The 22,450-nt window shown below is 44.7% G+C and overlaps 1 protein-coding gene across 4 annotated transcripts in view; it reads left to right on the forward strand.

The window, feature by feature from the left end:
• c6h11orf65 (chromosome 6 C11orf65 homolog) overlaps positions 1–18,167 on the forward strand; it is a 75,066-nt gene extending 56,899 nt beyond the window's left edge. For 3 of the 4 annotated variants that reach the window (XM_067986116.1, XM_067986118.1, XM_067986117.1), the window contains 3 exons: positions 6,772–6,942; positions 14,464–14,519; positions 17,636–18,163. In XM_067986116.1, coding sequence (XP_067842217.1) covers positions 6,772–6,942; positions 14,464–14,519; positions 17,636–17,739 — 331 coding nt within the window. In that variant the 3' untranslated portion in view covers positions 17,740–18,163. Of the gene's footprint in view, positions 1–6,771; positions 6,943–14,463; positions 14,520–17,635 lie in introns of all 4 variants that reach the window. The other variant, XM_067986119.1, reaches the window with a different exon arrangement.
• The last annotated feature ends 4,283 nt before the right edge of the window (positions 18,168–22,450 follow it).

Here is a 22,450-nt window from a genome sequence, read left to right on the forward strand (position 1 = left end):
ATGGCACCTGGAGTAAGGGGGAAGGGCCTCTGTTTACAATCAGGATGCCTCTCCTAATCTCTGCTATGCTCATGTAACCTGAATTAATTCTGTGTCCATTCACTTGCACATTTTGGCTGTTGCTCTGGACCTTCTATCTCCTTTTTTTTCTCTCTTGGCCCCTCTTGGACCCTTGTCTCCTGTCTCCTTCCTTTCTAGTCATGTCATCTTTCATTTCTCCCCCTCTTGGGTACTTTGCCCCCCCTAATCCGTACCCAAACCCATCACGACTCCTCTACCTTCCTACTCTGCAGTTCCAGGCTTGAATCTCCTTGGATAAGCCGACAGCTACCCTTCCTCTCGCTGACCTTCCTCCCCCAGTACACCCACACTGAGGGCTAAGCTTGCCTACCTCCTTCCTGACCTGCTCACCCCACCCCCCACTGCCAGCTTGAATTATGACAGTGGGTCAATAAACACCACTCCTATCTACATTTCCCTCTAGACTATCCATTCACTCACGAACAAGGCCCTTGTCATCCACAACCTTATCGTTGATGATTACATTAACATCCTGGCTTTGACTGAAACTCGACTCACGGGTAGTGACACCTTTCCCCTTACTGAATCTGCCCTCTGGAATTTTCCACTACCTGCCATGTGCTGGTGTGGCATTTATCACCAAGTCACATCTTAGTCTCACCCCCAAATCCTCACCTTGTTATACTCCTCTTGCCTTTCTTTTAAAATCATTGTTGTCTGCAGCCCCCCAAGACCTACCCCGACAAGTTTGTGAACATAGTGTCGATTCCCAAATCCGTGTCCGCCTTTCCCATAACTCCATGTATGAATCTCTCCAAAAAGATTTTAATTCCTTCCACAGCACCAAAATGGTCCTATCCAAATGCCACCCTCTGTAACTATAACCATGACTGTGACCGTGGTGCATTATCCCTCCCTCATCCTCCTCAATTTCTCTGCAGCCTTTGACACAGTTGACCGCACCTTTCCTCCAGTGACATAGAACATAGACAGACTGGTGAAATGGGCAGACACATGGCAGATGAAATTTAATAGAGAAATGTGAAGTGATGCATTTTGGAAGGAAGAATGAGGAGATTGGCACCCCATCCACCACCTTAAACATTCACTCCCTCCACCACTGGCGCACCGTGGCTGCAGTGTGTATCATCCACAGGATGCACTGCAGCAACTCGCCAAGGCTTCTTTGACAGCACTTCCCAAACCCGCGACCTCTACCATCTAGAAGGACATGGGCAACAGACTCATGGGAACACCACCTCCTGCACGTTCCCCTCCAAGTCACACACCATCCTGACTTGGAAATATATCGCTGTTCCTTCATCGTCGCTGGATCAAAATCCTGGAACTCCCTACCTAACAGCACTGTGAGAGAACCTTCACCACACGGACTGCAGCGATTTAAGAAAGCGGCTCACCGCCACCTTCTCAAGGGCAATTAGGGATGGGCAATAAATGCTGGCCTTGCCAGCGACGCCCACATCCCATCAACGAATTAAAGAAAAAGAGGCAATATAAACTAAATGGTACAACTTTAAAGGGGATGCAGGAAAAGAGAGATATCTGGGGGTTCACATACACAAATCTTTGAAGCTGGCAGGACAAGTTGAGAAAGCTGTTAGAAAAGCATACAGGAGCCTTGGCTTTATAAGTAAGAGTACAAGAGCAAGAAATCTGTGGTAAACCTTAATAAATCACTGGTTAGGCCTGAGCTGGAGTATTGTGTTCAATTCTGGGCACCGCACTTTAGGAAGGATGTCAAGGCCTTGGAGAGGGTGCAGAAAACCTACTAGAATGGTACCAGGGATGAGGGACTTCAGAAGAGAGACTGGAGAAGCTGGGATGGTTCTCCTTAGAGCAGAGAAGGTTAAGGGGAGATTTAATAGAGGTATTCAATATTAATTAGAGGGTTTTGATAGAGTAGCTAGAAAGAAACTTTTTCCACTGGCAAGAGGGTTGATAACTAGAGGACACAGATTTAAGATAATTGGCAAAAGAACCAGAGGGGAGATGAGGAGAAATTATTTTATGCAGCAAGTTGTTATGATCTGGAATGCACCACCTGAAAGGATGGCAGAAGCAGATTCTTTCAAAAAGGAATTGGATATGTAATTGAAAAGGAAAAATTTGCTGAGCTATGGGGAAAGAGCAGGGGAGTGGGTCTAATTGGATAGCTGTTTCAAAGAGCCGGCACAGGAATGAACAGCCTCCTTCTGTGCTGTAAAATTCTATGATTGTCCAGCCCAGAGATATTGCCCTCAGTGGGTTCCACTCTTACCTATCCAATCATAGCCAGAACATCTCCAGGAATGGATTCTGTTCGTGTCCCTGCACCGTTACCTCCAGAGTGTCCCAATCTATCCTTGCCACCACCCCCACAACCCCCCCACCCCCACCCCTTCGCATCTACATGAGGTCCCTTGACGCTATCATCTATAGACACGGAGTCAGCTTCCATATGCATGGTGACGACACCCAGCTCTCCCTTTCCACCACCTGTGTCGATCTCTCCACTGCCTTTGTGTCGTCAGACTGCTTGTCCGATATCCAGTTGTGGATGAGCCGCAATTTCCTCCAGTTAAGTATTAAGAGGACTGAAGCAATTGTCTTCAGCCCCCACCAGAAACTCTGCATCCGCACAACCAATTCCATCCCCCTCCCCAGCTATTGTCTCAGGCTGAACCAGACTGTTCACGACCTTAGATTCCTATTCAACCCTGAGTTGAGCTGACAAACCCATATACTATCCATCACAAAGATCGCCTACTTCTACCTCCGTAACATTGCACACGTCCGCCCATGCTTCAGCCCATCAGCTGTTGGAAACCCTCAACCATGTCTTTGTCAATTCTAGCCTCAATTATACCAACGATCTTCTGGCTAGCCTCCCATCCTTTGTAAACTTCAGCTAATCCAAAACTCTGCATCATATATCCTATCCTGCACCAGGTCTTGCTTACCTTTCATGCCCGTCCTTGCTGACCTGCATTGGCTTCCCATCCTCCAATTTAAAATTCTCATCCTCATGTTTAAATTCCTTCATGGTCTGACCCCTCTATATCTCTGTGATCTCCTCCAGCCCTACAATTTGCTTCCCCCCTCCCCCCCAAACTATCTGATTCTGGCCTTTTGTGCTCCTCTTGGGGTGAAGAGAACGAAAAGGGGGCGATTGCGGGCCAGCAGTGGACCTCGCAGGATCACTTCTGCTCCTCGTAGCTCGACATGAAAGTGTTTTTAAAAATGTACCCTTCATTTGCAGCTACTTGTAAGGCCGCATCCAGAACAAAAAAATCTGAATGGAGTAGGCCCAATGCCTGCTCCACTCAGGACAGCACAATTTCAGGAAGGGGTCCTAAAACAGGCATTAGGCCCATAATTAACATTTACAAGGGGTCTAATACCTGTTTTAGACAGTCGCCAGGGTCGCCTGAAAATTTGCCTGGCCCAGTATGAGGTCGGAAGTATTTCAGGCGGGGGGTGGGTCACAGCCCCGCGAAATTGTTCCTTTTCCCCCCGTTTTCCACCTGATAAGCAGACGCAACAAGTTCCAATTTCTACTCCAGGATTCTTCCGAGTCTCTGCAAGGGATGTCTGCCAGGTGAGCCAGCCTGCAGTTCATTTGATTCAAAACAAGTGACTGATGCCAATTTTGCCAGGGAATCAGCTTTTTCCTTTTCCCAGTGGAAAAGACACATCAACTCAAGAGGGCACAGAACTTTTGCCATTTGTCAGGCTTCCCAAGAACCCAGGGCATTGTAGATAGAACCCATGTGGCCATCAAAGCTCCATACATTAACCCCAATGCATATATCAACAGGAAGAGGTACCACTCCATAAATCTACAGGCACTTTCAGACCTCAGAAATGTGACCCTGCTGTTATTTGGGGAGCAGCCATAATAGTTTTATTTTGCAGCATTTCACAGTTTCTGTATTATTTGATGTTCCTCACTCAGACATTGATACCCCACTCAGTCGAATGCTGCCTTGGTGTCAAGGGCAGTCACTCTCACCTCACCTCTGGAATTCAGCTCTCATTGTCCATGTTTGGACCAAGGCTGTAATAAGATCTGGAGCCGAGTAGTCCTGGCGGAACCAAAACTGAACATTGGTGAGCAGGTTATTGGTGAGTAAGTGCCGCTTGATAGTACTGTTGATGACACCTTCCATCACTTTGCTGATGACTGAGAGTAGATTGATGGGGCGGTAATTGGCTGGATTGGATTTATCCTGCTTTTTGTGGACAGGACACACCTGAGCAATTTTCCGCTTTGTCGGGTTGATGCCAGTGTTGTAGTTGTACTGCAACAGCTTGGCTAGAGGCGAGGCTAGTTCTGGAGCATAAGTCTTCAGCAGTACGGCTGGGATGGTATCCATTGCACTCAGCCATTTCTTGATATTACGTGGAGTGAATCGAATTGGCTGAAGACTGGCTTCTGTGATGGTGGAGACCTCGGGAGAAGGCTGAGGTGAATCATCCACTCGGCACTTCTGGCTGAAGATGGTTGCAAGTGCTTCAGCCTTGTCTTTTGCACTCACGTGCTGAGCTCTGCCATCATTGAGGATGGGGATGTTCTGTGAATAGCATGCTGCTTCCACTGTTTAGCATGCATGTAGTCCTGTGTTGTAGCTTAACCAGGTTGGCACCTCATTTTTAGGTACACCTGGTGCTGCTCCTGGCATGCTCTTCTACACTCCTCATTGAACCAGGGTTGATCCCCTGGCTTGATGGCAATAGTAGAGTGAGGGATATACTGGGCCATGAGTTTACAGATTGTGGTGGAATACAATTCTGCTGCTGCTGATGGCCCACAGTGCCTTGTGGATGCCCAGTTTTGAGCTGCTAGATCTGTTCTGAATCTATCCCATTTAGCATTGTGGTAGCGCCAACACGATGGACGGTATCCTCAGTGTGAAGACGTGACTTCATCTCCACAAGGACTGCGTTGTGGTCACTCCTACCAAAACTGTCAAGGACAGATGCATCTGTGACAGGTAGATTGGTGAGGACGAGGTCAAGTAGGTTATTCCATTGTGTTGGTTCTCTCACTACCTGCCGCAGGCCCAGTCTGGCAGCTGTGTTCTTCAGGATTCGGCCAGCTTGGTCGAGCCACTCTTGATGATAGACATTGAAGTCCCCCATCCAGAGTACATTCTGTGCCCTTGCTACCCTCAGTGCTTCCTCCAAGTGGTGCTCAACATGGAGGAGTACTGATTCGTCAGCGGAGGGAGGGCGGTAGGTGGTAATCAGCAGGAGGTTTCCTTGCCCATGCTTGACCTAATGCCATGAGATTTCATGGAGTCCGGAGTCAATGTTGAAGACCCCCAGGGCCATTCCCTCCTGAATGTATACCACTTTGCCGCCACCTCTGGTGGGTCTTTCTGCTGGTGGGACAGGACATACCCAGAAATGCTGATAGAAGAGTCTGGGACGTTTGCTGAAAGGTATGATTCTGTGAGTATGGCTATATCTGTTGCTTGACTAGTCTGTAGGACAGCTCTCCCAATTTTGGCACAAGTCCCCAGATGTTAGTGAGGAGGACTTTGCAGGGTCAACTGGGCTTGGTTTGCCTTTGTCATGTCCGGTGCCTAGTGGTCCGATGCTGGGTAGTCCATCAGGTTTTATTCTTATTATGTCTTTTTGTAGTGGGATTGTACAACTGAGTGGCTTGCTAGGCCATTTCAGAGGGCAATTAAGAATCAACCACGTTGCTGTGGGTGCAAGTAAACAAAGTCATAAAATGGGCCAATAGCATTTTGGGTCTTATAGGAAGCGGTATAGAGTGTAAGAGCAAAGACGTAATGATAAATGGTTAGCCCATAGTTAGAATACTGTCTGCAGTTTTGGGTGCTCCATTATAGAAAGGACAATAAAGCCAAAGGGAATATGTTGCATAGATTCACCAGGATGATACCAGAGATGAGAAACTATAGCCCCGATTTTAACTTGGTGTGCAAAGTTAGCATGGGGGTGATGGGGGAAACGTCATGCATGCCTGGTCACGCTGTAGCAAGGCCCGGGCCATTTTAACTCCTGGGCCTCATTTCCATCTCCCAGATGTGTCTCCCACCCGTGGAACAGTGCCTGGCAGTCAGGTAAGTGCATCTGAAGGGGGGGGGGGGGGTGGGGGGAGGTGGGAGGCTGTGGAGGCGATCGCAGTCGGAGGATAGGGGAAGTCTGGGGCAGGGGAGGCCCAAGGTTCCCTTGTGGGGTCCGGTGGAGCACTCCTGTTCCTGGCCAACCAGGGAAACTGTTTAAAATAAAAACATTTTAAATCATACCTTCTCGGCCCTCGTCTGGGCCTCCTGCCAGCTTTCTCTGGTGAGCCCGCCACTGGTCATGGGTCGCGCGACTGCAGTTAAATTGGCTGCGGGCATGAGTGCGGCACCAACACAGAGGGGAGGACGCTGCCTCTATTTTAACCACCTCCATCGTAAGCCTTGTTTTCGGCAGGTCACCCCTGTGGGCCCCAATTCCATTGCTGCATATGAATGACCTGGACATATGATCTTGCCAGCATCCAGGTTGTTTGAGGCTAAAGAGGTGGGAGCAGCATGAACTCCTGCAGGTGATGCCATCCAGTTGGCCTGCTCCTTTTACATGTTAGGCCTTCAATAAAGCAGAAGGACCATCCACCATTTGGATCAGTAAATTACTGAGAAATGTTTCCAATGCCATGTAGATTTTGCATCACAATATAAACAACACCAGGGCTCTGTTTTTCATGTTAATTTATTTTGTGTCTTCCAGGTACCGTGAGGGCATGCTGCAGGTTCAGACAATGGACCCAGATACAGCTGTCCTAGTGCAGAGAGCAACAGAAGGAGTAATCAACAGTGTAGAGCAGTACGGCCCTAATACAGTCCTAGAATGGGAAGTGGATGAACTACTTGAATGGACCAATGCTCTGAATTATGAAAAGTAAATCAATCTTATTTAATTTAATTACAGTTACAATTCTTGGGACTGGAGCTAGGTCAACAAAGCACATGGAAGATATGTCTTAATATGTTCTGGGCTCTTAATTGTAATTCTGCTTTAGAACTGCACAACAATTCCATTATAAACTGTTAAATCTCTAATTTCTTCCAGTCCTGATGAAAAGTCATCGACTTGAAACGTTAACTTTGTTTCTCTCTCCACAGATGCTGCCTGACTTGCTGAGTGTTTCCAGCATTTTCTGATTTTAAACAATTCCATTATTGCATCCTCCTGTGAATCATATACATATTATTCCATAGCGATGACATCGTAATAACCTATGAATGCAGTGAAAGGACACGCCAGATTTTTTTTCTCATTCTCAGGATATAGGCGTCGCTGGCAAGGGCGGCAATTGTTGCCCATCCCAGTTGCTCTTGAGAATGTAGTGGTGAGCCTTCTTCTTAAACTGCAGTAGTCCATATGGTGAAGGTGCTCCCACAGTGCTGTTAGGTAGGGAGTTCCAGGATTTTGACCCAGCAACGATGAAGGAATGGCGATATATGTCCAAGTCAGGATGGTATGTGACTTGATGGGGAATGTGGAACATAGCAATAGGAGTAGACCATTCAGTCCCTCAAGTGTGTACTGCAATTCAATTAGATTGTGGTTGATCTGTACCTCAACTCTGTTTACCCACGTTTGATCCATATCCCTTGATGCCCTTGCCTAATAAAAATCTGTCCATCTCAGTCTTCAAAATTTCAATTGACCCAGCATCCACAGCCTTTTCAGAGGGAGAATTCCACATTTCAACTACCCTTTGTGTGAAAAGTGCTTCCTGAACCTGGCCTCATAATTTAATCCTTTAACCCCCAGTACCATTTTGGTAAAGCTACGCTATACCCCCTCCAAGGCTAATATATCCTTCCTGAGGTGCAGTGCCCAGAACTGAACGCAATACTCCAAACGGGGTCTGACCAAGGCTCTGTACAACTGAAGCATAACTTCCTCCCCTTTGTATTCCAACCCTCTTGAGATAAAGAGAGAAGTAATGGTGTTCCCATGCATATACTACCCTTGCCCTTCTGCTGAATGTGCCTTGGTGACTTGCTGCTGAGCATCCTGTAGATAGTACACACTGCAGGTGGAGGGACTGGATGTTTAAGCTGGTGGATGGGGTGCCAATCAAGCATACTGCTTTATCCTAGTTGGTGTTGACTTTCTTGAGTGTTGTTGTAGCTGCATTCATCCAGCCAAGTGGAGAGAATGCCATCACACTACTGACTTGTGCCTTGTAGGTGGTGGAGAGGCTTTGTGGATTCAGCAGGTTAGCCACTCGACGCAGAATACCCAGCCTCTGACCTGCTCTAGTAGCCACAGTATTTATGTGGCTCGTCCAGTTGAGTTTCTGGTCAGTGGTGACCCCAAGGATGTTGATGGTGGGGAATTAGGCGATGGTAATGCCATCGAATGTCAAGCGGGATGGTTAGGCTCTCTCTTGTTGGAGATGGTCATTGCCTGGAGCTTGTATGGCGCGAATGTTATGTGCCACTTATCAGCCCAAGCCTGGATGTTTTCCAGGTCTTGCTGCAGGCTCCAAATGCCACGAAGTACCTCAAACTGTCTACCACTGTTTGTACTTAATGTCTTTCTAGCTTGGGCCTTAGCCACCTGCCATGGGTACGGTAGCATGGTGGTTATGTTACTGGACTAATTATCCAGAATCATGAGTTCAAATCCCACCATGGCAGCTGGGGAATTTAAATTCAATTAATTAAATAAAATCTGGAATTAAAATAATAGTATCAGTAATGGTGGCCATGAAACTACTGGATTGTCGTAAAAACCCATCTGGGTTCACTAATGCCCTTTAGGGAAGGAAACCTGCCGTCCTTACCCGGTCTGGCCTATATGTGACTACAGACCCACAGCAATGTGGTTGATTCTTAATTGCCCTCTGAAATGGCCATATCAAGCCACTCAGTTGTAAAATTTTGCTAAAAAAAGTCATAAGAATAAAACCGGACGGACCACTAGGCACCAGACATGACAAAGGCAAACCAAGCCCAGTCGACCCTGCAAAGTCCTCCTCACTAATATCAGGGGACTTGTGCCAAAATTGGGAGAGCTGTCCCACAGACTAGTCAAGAAACAGCCTGACATAGTCATGCTCACAGAATCATACCTTTCAGCCATCCCTGGGTATGTCCTGTCCCACCGGCAGGACAGACCAACCAGAGGTGGCGGTACAGTAATATACAGTAGGGAGGGAGTGGCCCTGTGAGTCCTCAACATTGACTCTGGACCTCATGGCATCAGGTCAAACATAGGCAAGGAAACCTCCTTCTGATTACCACCTACCGCCCTCCCTCAGCTGATGAATCAGTCCTCCTCCATGTTGAACACCACTTGGAGGAAGCACTGAGGGTAGCAAGGGCACAAGAATGTACTCTGTGGGGGGACTTCAATGTCACCAAGAGTGGCTTGGTAGCACCACTACTGACCGAGCTGGCCGAGTCCTGAAGGACATAGCTGCCAGACTAGGCCTGCGGCAGGTGGTGAGCAAACCAACACAAGGGAAAAACTTACTTGACCTCGTCCTCACCAATCTACCTGTCGCAAATGCATCTGTCCATGATAGTATTGGTAGGAGTGACCACCGCACAGTCCTCGTGGAGATGAAGTCCCGTCTTCGCACTGAGGACACCATCCAATGTGTTGTGTGGCACTACCACCATACTAAATGGGATAGATTCAGAACAGATCTAGCAGCTCAAAACTGGGCATCCATGAGGCGCTGTGGGCCATCAGCAGCAGCAGAATTGTATACCAGCACAATCTGTAACCTCATGGCCCGGCATATTCCTCACTCTACCATTACCAACAAGTCAGGGGATCAACCCTGGTTCAATGAAGAGTGTAGAAGAGCATGCCAGGAACAGCACCAGGCGTACCGAAAAATGAGGTGCCAACCTGGTGAAGCTACAACTCAGGACTACATGCATGCTAAACAGCGGAAGCAACATGATATTGACAGAGCTAAGCGATTCCACAACCAATGGATCAGATCAAAGCTCTGCAGTCCTGCCATATCCAATCGTGAATGGTGGTGGACAATTAAACAACTAACGGGAGGAGGAGGCTCTGTAAACATCCCCATCCTCAATGATGGCGGAGTCCAGCACGTTAGTGCAAAAGACAAGGCTGAAGCGTTTGCAACCATCTTCAGCCAGAAGTGCTGAGTGGATGATCCATCTCGGCCTCCTCCCGATATCCCCACCATCACAGAAGCCAGTCTTCAGCCAATTCGATTCACTCCACATGAAATCAAGAAACGGCTGAGTGCACTGGATACAACAAAGGCTATGGGCCCCAACAACATCCCGGCTGTAGTGCTGAAGACTTGTGCTCCAGAACTAGCTGCGCCTCTAGCCAAGCTGTTCCAGTACAGCTACAACATTGGCATCTACCCAACAATGTGGAAAATTGCCCAGGTATGTCCTGTCCACAAAAAGCAGGACAAATCCAGCAAATTACCATCCCATCAGTCTACTCTCAATCATCAGCAAAGTGATGGAAGGTGTCATCGACAGTGCAATCTTGTGGCACTTACTCACCAATAACCTGCTCACTGATGCTCAGTTTGGGTTCTGCTAGGACCACTCAGCTCCAGACCTCATTACAGCCTTGGTCCAAACATGGACAAAAGAGCTGAATTCCAGAGGTGAAGTGAGAGTGACTGCCCTTGACATCAAGGCAGCATTTGACCGAGTGTGGCATCAAGGAGCCCGAGTAAAATTGAAGTCAATGGGAATCAGGGGGAAAACTCTCCAGTGGCTGGAGTCATACCTAGCGCAAAGGAAGATGGTAGTGGTTGTTGGAGGCCAATCATCTCAGCCCCAGGGCATTGCTGCAGGAGTTCCTCAGGGCAGTGTCCTAGGCCCAATCATCTTCAGCTGCTTCATCAATGACATTCCCTTCATCATAAGGTCAGAAATGGGGATGTTCGCTGATGATTGCACAGTGTTCAGTTCCATTCGCAACCCCTCAAATAATGAAGCAGTCCAAGCCCGCATGCAGCAAGACCTGGACAACATCCAGGCTTGAGCTCATAAGTGGCAAGTAACATTCGCGCCAGACAAGTGCCAGGCAATGACCATCTCCAACAAGAGAGTCTAACCACCTCCCCTAGATATTCAACGGCATTACCATCGCCGAATCCCCCACTATCAACATCCTGGGGGTCACCATTGACCAGAAACTTAACTGGACCAGCCATATAAATACTGTGGCTACAAGAGCAGGTCAGAGGCTGGGTATTCTGCGGCGAGTGACTCACCTCGTGATTCCCCAAAGCCTTTCCACCATCTACAAGGCGCAAGTCAGGAGTGTGATAGAATACTCTCCACTTGCCTGGATGAGTGCAGCTCCAACAACACTCAAGAAGCTCGACACCAATCAGGATTGGAACCCCATCCAACACCCTAAACATTCACTCCCTTCACCACCGGCGCACTGTGGCTGCAGTGTGTACCATCTACAGGATGCACTGCAGCTACTCGCCAAGGCTTCTTCGACAGCACCTCCCAAACCCGCGACCTCTACCATCTAGAAGGACAAGAGCAGCAGGCACATGGGAACAACACCACCTGCACGTTCCCCTCCAAGTCACACACCATCCTGACTTGGAAATATATTGCTGTTCCTTCATCGTCGCTGGGTCAAAATCCTGGAAATCCCTTCCTAACAGCACTGTGGGAGAACCTTCACCACATGGACTGCAGCGGTTCAAGAAGGCGGCACACCACCACCTTCTCAAGGGCAATTAGGGATGGGCAATAAATGCCGGCCTCGCCAGTGGAGGGGGGGGGGGGAAGAGATGGCGATCAGTTTGGGGGGGGGTGGAGATCACGGAGGGGGGTTCGCCCAATCGTGGGGCGGTTGGCGGGAAGAGATGGTGACGACCGTGTGGAGGGGGAGATAGAGATCACAGGGGGGTTCGGCCAATCGTCGGGGGGTTAGTGGGGAGAGATAGAGATCACAATGTGGGGGGGGGGGGGGAGAGAGAGATAGAGATTGTGGGAGGGGTTGGTAGATCACGGGGTGGGGGGCGGTTGGGGAGGAGAGGTCGCGGCAAAGATGTGCTTGAGGGGCTGGAGGAGGTACTCCTGCTCCTCCTGGCGCACAAGCAGTGCTGGAAAAGCACTTATCTGCTGGATGCGGCAGTTCTCGCCTCCTTTCAGGTTCCGGGTTTCCTGAGCCCTGAGGAATCCGGCCCACAGCCGTTAAATTCAAATGGCTGCCAAAATCTGAGGAACGCAGCCTTATTAACATATTATAATAACTGACCCGCCTCTCCAGAGCGGGTTGTTCGGCTGCCCCCCCAAACCCGCCAAGGTAAAACCAGAGGTAGGTGCGTTTACGGTGGGCTGGGGTCGGATTTCATATTTTTAACAATTTAAACCCCTCTCCCCCTCCCGACCCTCTCCTGCCCGTCGTGGGGGGGTTAAAATTCCCCCCAAACTCTTGACTCAAAAAAAGCTCCTTCACGTGAACAAAAGCAAGGAAACAGGATCACATCCCAAGAGTTCTAAACCAACATAATGATCTTGAATACAATTCAGTGTCCCCTCTCCCAGTGTGGCATTAGTACATAATTTAGTTAAGCACAGTCTTAACTTCTAACGAGAGAAGGGGAGAAAATTGGATAACCTTATTCTGGTTATGCACAGTGGTAAATTGTCACAAATAGTGAATTAAATATTGCACAATAAACCATACATTGAGAAGATTACATTACACTCAAGAGTTTCATTACTAGTATCCTATAAAACTTGCCCAATCCACTCATTATACTTTTCATAGTTTCTTTTGAATGTGTTAATTGCAGTAGAGGACCATACTGCCATTCAGAGAGTTATGGTTGAAAACCAAATCTTCTGTGAGGCATAAATGTACCTGCCTAGATAGGATGAATTGGCTCAGTTATTGGTGAGGCTGCTCAATAGTATGATAGAGGGAAGGCAGGGAAAAACTGGCAGGACCAATTTCATCTGATAGAATTAGAGCTCCCATTCCATGACTGCCACTGATGGGGGAGGCAATTACATGGTCGTGTTGGGTTAAGTGAATCCTAAAATGGGGAGGAATAAATTTTAAAAAGACAATACTCCATGGATGAATGGGCTGTGTGGGTGTGCTACCGAGTCATACAGGTCTGGAAGACCCAGGTTTGATCTCTAATCTATGCTGCGTTAGCCTTAGTGTCCACAGACTATGATGGGAAACAAATTAGCCTTCTGGAAAGTACCTATGAATGGGCATCAGGTAAAGATTGATTCTGATTCAGCTGTCATGGCTAAATTGCCCCTATCACTTACTGTTAAAATTCACACTTAGACCAGCTGCTTGGATGAGGTACTGGAGCATGCTGTGGGACCTATCCTCTGCAATAGTTACTGCTTCCGGGGGAAGGGGAGAAGAGAAAATATTGACTTCTGTAGTATGGATTATGATTAAAATATAAGTAAGGTTTTTTATTGGTGTTCCTATTTTTCAGATTTCAGTGTTTATTTTAGAAATGTTTAAATTCAGTTTTATCATTTCTCTTCAGTTTAAAAAAATCTAAATCAGCTGAAAAACAGAAATTCTGAGTCACACAGTACAGCCTGGGGAAACAAGCATTCAAACAATGAGAGGGTGGAGCAGAGAGTTCAAGAGCACGATGGAGGAGAGAGTCTGAGAGGGCCACGGGGTAGAGAATGCAAGATGGGCCATGGAGCAAAGAATTAGGAAGATTGAGCAACATTGAATTATGTTGTTTCCTGTGTTAAGAAGCACCAATTTCAAAATGTTTCCATTGGAGGGGTGTTGTGGTTTATTAGAAATTATTGATTTTGCATGAAAACTAAAAGTTGAAATGATGCTTCAAATTCTGCAACAAGGTGAAGATCTGAGGCCTATAGTGCAGGACATTAACAAGAAGTAAAGAGGAAAACAAGGTAAATCAGGATGTAGTGATTATATGGCACCATGCTTGGGATTTAAAAGCCTGAAGATTGTGAAGAAGGGAAAGGATGAAGGGATAAGGAGTCCCACAGTTTTGAGACTTGAGAAAGAATGAGTTAGAATATAAGTCTGTAATGATTCTTGATTTCAACCTAATGGGACTATATGGAGAAGACCACCTTGTCGGATAGTATATTTGGTGCTTAGAAAAATAAGAGGTACACTGACCATGGTAATATTTATAAAATATAGAAATGTTGGTACAATGGAGAGAGAGATGCTGGAGAGTATGGGTGAGAGAGGGATCACATGTCAGATGACAAGTTTTTTCTTGCATCCTGTTCAGGAGTGTGAGATAGATGTTAGAAGAAGCTCCCTAGGCATAGGAGCAGTATTCAAGTCTGAGATGGACTTAACACTACTAGAATCTACATTATACTACATGTAACACTAATAAAGTATCAGAGAAAATCATCAAAGAAAAATGATTCCTGCTGTTCTGTTTTTCAGATATTTAAATGACTGGATGGAAATTGCAAGTAGCAACTCTTCTGCAAATTTTCAAGGTACCTCTATGTTAAGATCACTTCTTTCTGTATGTAGGAGCAATAATACTTCAGATAATGTTACATAAATATATTTTAAAAAATCAAACTGGAACACAAATTCAAAATTGTAAATAAGACCATTAAAAAAAAAATTAGTGTAAAGTGCCAGTTTTTAAGTGATTATTTAACCTTTGGAATTTCATGCAATTGGAGAAGTCCCAAGCATTTATTCAGTACTTTATTATAGTGAATTGTGTGACTATGTAAAGGGTACCTTATGACGACCAATAGGATAGGAATTATATCCCATTAGTGGGTTGACCTGAGAATTCACGAGTGATAAAGTTGTCATTGAACTTTAGTTATTCTTTGAATTTTCTCTCAGTCTATTGTTATGTCCTGTGGGTTAAGAATTTTTAAAAAAATCAAATTATCAAAGAAAAATAGTTTCAGCAATTAGAACAAAATTTGAGGAGGTCACTGGTTGGCAGTCAGGAGTAGGAATTCTGGCTGAGGTCAATTGTAGCACCAGAAGTGCTATCTTGGTTGAGATCAGTTAACTCAGCACAAACCAAAGATTGAACCCAGAATGTTCCTTGTCTGCAATGCTCAGTAACACACCGTGTGATGAATTTACCCACAAAGTTATTTGTTTGCATTTTCATTACAGACTGTTCTAGTTAATTCTGGCCTTCTCAGTATAATTTTTGGTGTGTTACGTCAGACTGTGTAAAGCTTAATGTAGTCCTCCAAAGATACCAGTGGAGGTGACACAGAGGGATAATTATAGTCTAAACCTTGCCTTGTAGACATGGGGCAGGAATTTTCTTGGAGCTGCTCCTGCTCCATCACCACATTTCTGATGAAGTTAAGGCAGTGAGCAGGAGCACCTCTGAGGAAATAAGATTCTTTTTCAAACCTCTTAAGTATCACTTGGTTGTACATGGGATAACTAGAATCATAGAAATTTAGGGCACAGAAGGAGGCCATTCAGCACATAGTGTCAGTTCCGGCCGAGAAAGAGCTATCCAGCCTAACCCCACTTTCCAGCTCTTGGTCCGAAGCCTTGTAGGTTATGGCAATTCATGTGCATACCGAAGTACTTTTTAAATGTGATGAGGGTTTCTGCCTCTACAACCCCTTCAGGCAGTGAGTTCCAGACCCCCCACCACCCTCTGGATGAAAAGTTTTTCCTCAACTCCCCTCTAATCCTTCTACCAATTACTTTCAATCTATGCCCCTGTTATTGACCTCTCTGCTAAGGGAAATAGGTCCTTCCTATCCACTCTATCTAGGCCCCTCTAATTTTATACACTTCCTCTGTTCCAAAGAAAACAACGCCAGCCTATCCAATCTTTCCTCATAGCTAAAATTCTCCAGTCCTGGCAACATCCTCATAAATCTGCTCTGTACCTTCTTTAGTGCAATCACATCTTTCCTGTAATGTGGTGACCAGAACTGTACGCAGTATTCAAGCTGTGGCTTAACTAATGTTTTATTCAGTTCTAGCATAACCTCCCTGCTCTTTTATTCTATGCCTCAGCTAATAAGGAAAATATCCTGTATGCCTTCTTAACCACCTTATCTACTGGTCCTGCTACCTTCAGGGATCTGTAAACATGCACTCCAAGGTCCCTCTGTTCCTCTGCACCTCTCAGTATCCTCCCATTTATTGTGTATTCCCTTGCCTTGTTTGCCCTTCCCAAATGCATTACCTCACACTTCTCGGGATTGAATTCTATTTGTCACTTTTCTGCCCACCTGACCAGTCCATTGATATCTTTCTGCAGTCTACAGCTTTCCTCCTCATATCAACCACACGGCCAATTCTTGTGTCATCTGCAAACTTCTTAATCATGGCCCCTACATTTAAGTCTAAATCATTAATATATACCACAAAAAACAAGGAACTCAGTACTGAGCCTTGCAGAACCCCACTGGAAACAACCTTCCAGTCAAAAAAAACGGGTCAACCATTACCTTTTGCTTCCTGTCACTGAGCCAATTTTGGATCAAACTTGCCACTTTCCCTTGGGTCCCATGGGCTTTTACTTTCCTGACCATGTGGAACCTTGTCAAAAACCTTGCTAAACTCCATGTAGACTTCATCAAACGCACTATTCTCATTGACCCTCCTTGTTACCTCCTCAAAAAATTCAGTCAAGTTAGTCAGACACGACCTTCCCTTAACAAATCCATGCTGACGGTCCTTGATTAATCCGTGCCTTTCTAAAGGACTATTTATTCTATCCCTCAGAATTGTTTCCAATAATTTGCCCACTACCGAGGTTAGGCTGACTGGTCTATAATTAGTCAGCCTATCCCCTTTTTTTAAACAACGGTACAACGTTAGCAGTCCTCCGGCACCACCGCTGTAGCCAGAGAGGATTGGAAAATGATGGTCATTGCCTCCGCTATTTCTTCCCTTGCTTCTCTTAACAGCCTGGGATACATTTCATCCGGCCTGGAGATTTATCTACTTTCAAAGATGCTAAACCCCTTAATACTTCCTGCTGGAATAAAACTGCTGGAACAATTCAATTGTCAGATAATCGTGACAACCCCTTTGGAATCAATGAGGTAAACAAGATGCAATTTAAGGCAATTATATATTAATACCTCCCTGATACCTGCAAGAGACATTGTCGGTTTCCTGAAATGATATGTATTAGGCAGACTGGATTATTTTCCTTAAGTGAACTTGTTTTTAAATCAAAGGTACCATAATAAAAAAACTAGAACAGAGAAAGAATGAAAGGCTACAGGCAAAATCTGGCATTTTGTCACAACATATGGTATATCTTCTTGTAGTATATGTAACAATGAGTTTACAGCATTAATTTTATAGTAGGTCGCACTCACTTTCATAAACTGCTTCTGGTTTGTAGCTTTAGCAGGAATGTTGATTTGAATTATTGCCTATAACTCATTAATTACCAAATCTGCTTAAAAGCTTCAAAATGTATTTCGTATAGCACCGTATAACCCAAGAAAGTATTTTCCTAAGTGTTCAGTAATTTTGTCATGGTCAAGCTGTAACACTTAGAAGTTGATGTCCTCAAATAAAGACATTTCAAGCCAAACGTTCATGAATCAAGTCGTACATTAAATTCTGTTTCTCAATTTATCCACAGGCACTAGATACTATCCTACGGAGAACGATCCTTACAAACTAATAAGACTCTGTGTAATGAGCACCTACACAACTACGGAGAGAGCTCCTCAGTATACCATTTAGCCAAGAATAAATAAATTGAACAATCACCAAAAACTGTGATAAGCACAAATCTACCATCAGATAAAGAAAATAGCCAAAGGAGTAGGTATTTTCTTGGTTGAAAGTTGATATACAGTTGTTACACTAAAGAATTAACAGTGATCCTTTTATTGAGTGGTCTCATGTATAATTTGTCATCTACAGTGCTTAACATATTGTTTTTGACAAAAGTTCTGGCTGCAAAAAAAAATTCTGAGATACTGACTTCTTTCCTTTTTTCAACATATGTATTAGCAGTACCTGCTGTAACACTTAATTAACTATAACTTTATAGATATTGTGGATTATGTAATGGAAATTGTATGTTGAAATTATTAAATATAATGTAAATGTTATTGCTTTTTAACTACACTGGCTTGCCATAATTTTGCTACTGTATTTGCACATTAAACCAAAATATATGTGTACCCCTGAAACTGCAATGGAATTAAGACCAATAGATTTTGTAAAACATTCTGTCCACCTTGAGTTTGTGGGCGGATTCAAAAAATATTTTGTTCTAACTCTACAACAACACAATTGTGATCATGCAGACACTCTTAAAATTGTAATAAGCTGTTGTGCTGAGTTTAAAGCCCCAATTTTAAATCGGGGTGGGTGTGAGAAGGCGGCGGCAAGTACCCATGACATCATGAGCTTGAGGCCTGGCTGATTTTAACTGCCAGGCCTCATTTCCATCTGATTGACAGGCTGCCCTCCAGCTCGGGTCAAGAATTGGGCAGTCCACCCCCACATGACAGGTGTAATTTCCTGCAGGCCTCTTGAGGCCTATTTAAAGCAGGGATGCACCTCTGCTTTACACTTATTTCTGGTTTAATTTGAGACCTTCAATGAAACACTTCACGCACCTTAGTCCCCCTGAGGTCAGGCTTTATTTTTAATATATAGATTCCACAGTGATACAACTCATACTAAATGTGTACAAAATATTCATTATATAAAAAGATTCTACAAAGGAATACCTTTTGCAATATTCATATATTATAGTTGTATAGGAAAGTTCTTCACCTAACCAGCTGTGTCCACAAACTGAACAGATTGATAGTTACCAAATCTGGGAGGCACCAGAAGATGTTCCACCTTGACTGTAGTTGTCAGTTGTCTTATCCCAGGGGTGCAGACTTTCGACTAGGCTACTAACTGTCCCTCTAGTTAAGGCCTGAAAAGTACAACCTATGTGACTCTTGTTACACCTGTCAATTAGATCATTATGCTGTCGGACTATTACAGACCAAAACCAAAAAGGATGAAACTAATGAACTAACAAAGGCCCTCTATCAAACTGCAAGGAGTATCACTCACTTCCTTATCACCCAACTACACAGATGTAGACTTGTAAGACTGTTTTTTCAACTAATGGTTCCTTTAGTATACTTCCCACAATTAGATATTGTGCCTCAGGAATTAATTAGTACTATAAACTTCTTAAATTGATAGTTAAAACATATAGCTTTACTCATTACCTGGACAGCAGAATGATGTTTATGTACCGCCACAACATTCTTTCCTGTGCAGAGAATATCAGCTTGTTGCTTCATCACCAGGCTGAGAGCCCATGACATTTTTCTGCTGTATGGGAAAGGGTCTGGGTCTGCCTTCAGACGGGAATTAAATCAGGAACAGAAGGCCATCTTGCCATTCTTTCAGTCTGTTGTAAACAGCCTGCAGAAGCTGGCAGAGAATATGCAGCAGTGCATCTCAGACATCATTGCAGTCGTGTGTGATGGATTTACTCAAATGCAGAGTTCTATGAACTTAGTGGCATCTCCAAGGCCACCTGTTTGGGATCCCTAAAGCTTAGAGGGAACAAATGCAAACCAACGTTGTCTCACAAAGACTGTCAATGCCGCATTTGAGACCTTGGATACCCATTTACAGGAGGCTGTCATTGCTGGATTTGTAGATTGGGTGATCGGATGATGGTCTTACTCAACATGGGGGACATTATAGTGATAGCTCGCATACAGATCTCTGGTCTTCCACCTGGGGCATGGCAGGAGAAGGGCCAGATGAAATGCCTTCCTCTCAGGGTATCCTAACATCGATCCACTCCATTCAGACCCCTCAAAGAAGTGATGAAGTGCCAGATTGGGGGGAGATGGTTCGGGTATAGAGTAGACACATTCCTACGAGGAGGAATGGAAGGGCATCCAAAACTAGAGCTCCCTGGATGACTAAAGATAGAGAGATTAAAATGAAACAGAAAAAGGAGGCTCATGATGAATGTAGGTTTCATAATACAGTAGAGAACCAGGCTGAATACAGAAAGTACAGAGGAGATCTAAAAAGGGAATAAGAGGGGAAAGAGAGAGAGTGTGAGAATAGATTAGCGGCTAACATAAAAGGGAACCCAAAAGTCTTTTATAAGCATATAATAGTAAAAGGGTAGTCAAAAGAAGGGTGGGACCAATTAGGGACAAAAAAGGAGATCTTGTGGAGACAGAGGGCATGGCTGAGGTACTAAACGATATACTTCGCATCCGTCTTCACTAGAGAAGAGGATGTTGCTATTGTAGCGGTAAAGGAGGAGGTAGTAGTGATATTGGATAGGATAAAATAGATAAAGAGGAAGTACTTAAAAGATTGGCAGTACTCAAAGTAGAAAAGTCACCCGGTCCAGATAGGATGCATCCTATGTTACTGAGGGAAATAAGGGTAGAAATTACGGAGTCTCTGACCACAATCTCCAATCCTCCTTAGATATGGGGGCAGTGCCGGTGGACTGGACGATTGCAAATCATACACCCCCGTTCAAAAAAGGGGAGAGGGATAAACCCAGCAATTACAGACCAGTCAGCCTAACATCGGTGGTGGGCAAACTTTTAGTGATAATAATCCGGGCAAATTGGCACTTGGAAAAGTATTGGCTAATAAATGAAAGTCAGTATGGATTTTAAAGAAAAATCATGTTTGTCTAACTTGAGTTCTTTGATGAAGTAACGGAGAGGGTTGATAAGGGTAGTGCAGTTGATGTGTATATGGACTTACAAAAGGCATTTGATAAAGTACCACATATTAGACTTATTAGTAAAATTAAAGTCCATGAGATTAAAGGGACAGTGGCAGCGAGGATACAAAATGGCTAAGGGACAGAAAGCAGAGAGTAGTGGTGAACGGTTGTTTTTCAGACCGGAGGGAAGTGTGCAGTGGTGTTCCCCAGGGGTCAGTATTTGGACCACTGCTCTTTTTTAATATATATTAATGACCTGGACTTGGGTGTAGAGGGTATGATTTCAAAGTTTTCAGATAACACGAAACTCAGAAATGTAGTAAACAATGTGGAGGATAGTAACAGACTTCAGGAGGACATAGACAGACTGGTGAAATGGGCAGACACATGGCAGATGAAAATTAACGCAGACAAGTGTGAAGTGATGCATTTTGGTAGGAAGAATGAGGAGAGGCAACATAAACTAAATGGTACAATTTTAAAGGGGTGCAGGAACAGAGAGATCTAGGGATGCACATACACAGATCTTTGAAGGTGGCAGGACAAGTTGAGAAGGCTGTTAAAAAAGCATATGGGATCGTGGGCTTTATTAATAGAGGCATAGAGAATAAAAGCAAGGAAGTTATGCTAAACCGATATAAAACACTGGTTAGGCCTCAGCTGGAGTATTGTGTTCAATTCTGGGCATCACACTTTAGGAAGGATATCATGGCCTTAGAGAGGGTGCAGAAGAGATTTACTAGAATGGTGCCAGGGATGAGGGACTTCAGTTACGTGGAGAGACTGAAAAAGCTGGGGTTGTTCTTCTTAGAACAGAGAAGGGGAGATTTGATAGAGGGATTCAGAATCATGAAGGGTTTTGACAGAGTAAATAAGGAGAAACTGTTTCCAGTGGAAAAGGGTCGGTAACCAGAGGACACAGATTTAAGGTGATCGGCAAAAGAGCCAGAGGCCACACGAGGAAACATTTTTTTACGCAGCTGCAATGATATGGAATGCACTGCCTGAAAGGGTGGTGGAAGCAGATTCAATAGTAACTTTCTAAAGGGAATTGGATAAATACTTGAAGCGCTGCCTCATTTGGCAAAACTACACCTTGCAAAATGCAGCGCACTGTGAATCAGGGACCTGTGCCGTTGACGGAGCGTCGTAAAATTGGGACTTAAATTTTTTTGTGCAGTTTGGTGGTGGGAAATACTCCTAAAGGACAGGTGACCTTCGGTGACAAACGTACAACAATTTGGCCAGGGCCACCAGAGGCAGCAGAGTAGGTGGGGCATTTCCTCTATAAATGGCAGGGAGTTCCGCTTCCTGGGGATTACGTTGAACCAGCGTGAGCAACTGGAGAATAGTGTCAAAAATTCCATTTGCCCTATCAACATTTTTAAAAATCTGCCTACCAAATGATATTCTGCCTCTGGGGACCAGTTAGGTATTTGTGTGGCATGGGAAAATAACCACCATTAGAAACATTAACCACTGGTGATAAATATATTCAGGCAAAAATATGTATCAGATTCTTACTGAATTTATTTTGTAATATTTTCAGTTTTTTGTTTCAGATTTCTATAAATGGAAAAATGTACTTTAGATCTAGAACGTGTAACATAACGGAATCTTTTAATATTATACACACACTAATCACTTTAGTTTTAGAGATACAATATGCCAAGCAACGTTCATCACAAACCAACAAAAGCTTTTTTGGAACAAAATAAAAAG

Source organism: Heptranchias perlo, chromosome 6, assembly GCF_035084215.1.
Source record: "Heptranchias perlo isolate sHepPer1 chromosome 6, sHepPer1.hap1, whole genome shotgun sequence".
In the NCBI taxonomy this organism is placed as follows: Eukaryota; Metazoa; Chordata; class Chondrichthyes; order Hexanchiformes; family Hexanchidae; genus Heptranchias; species Heptranchias perlo.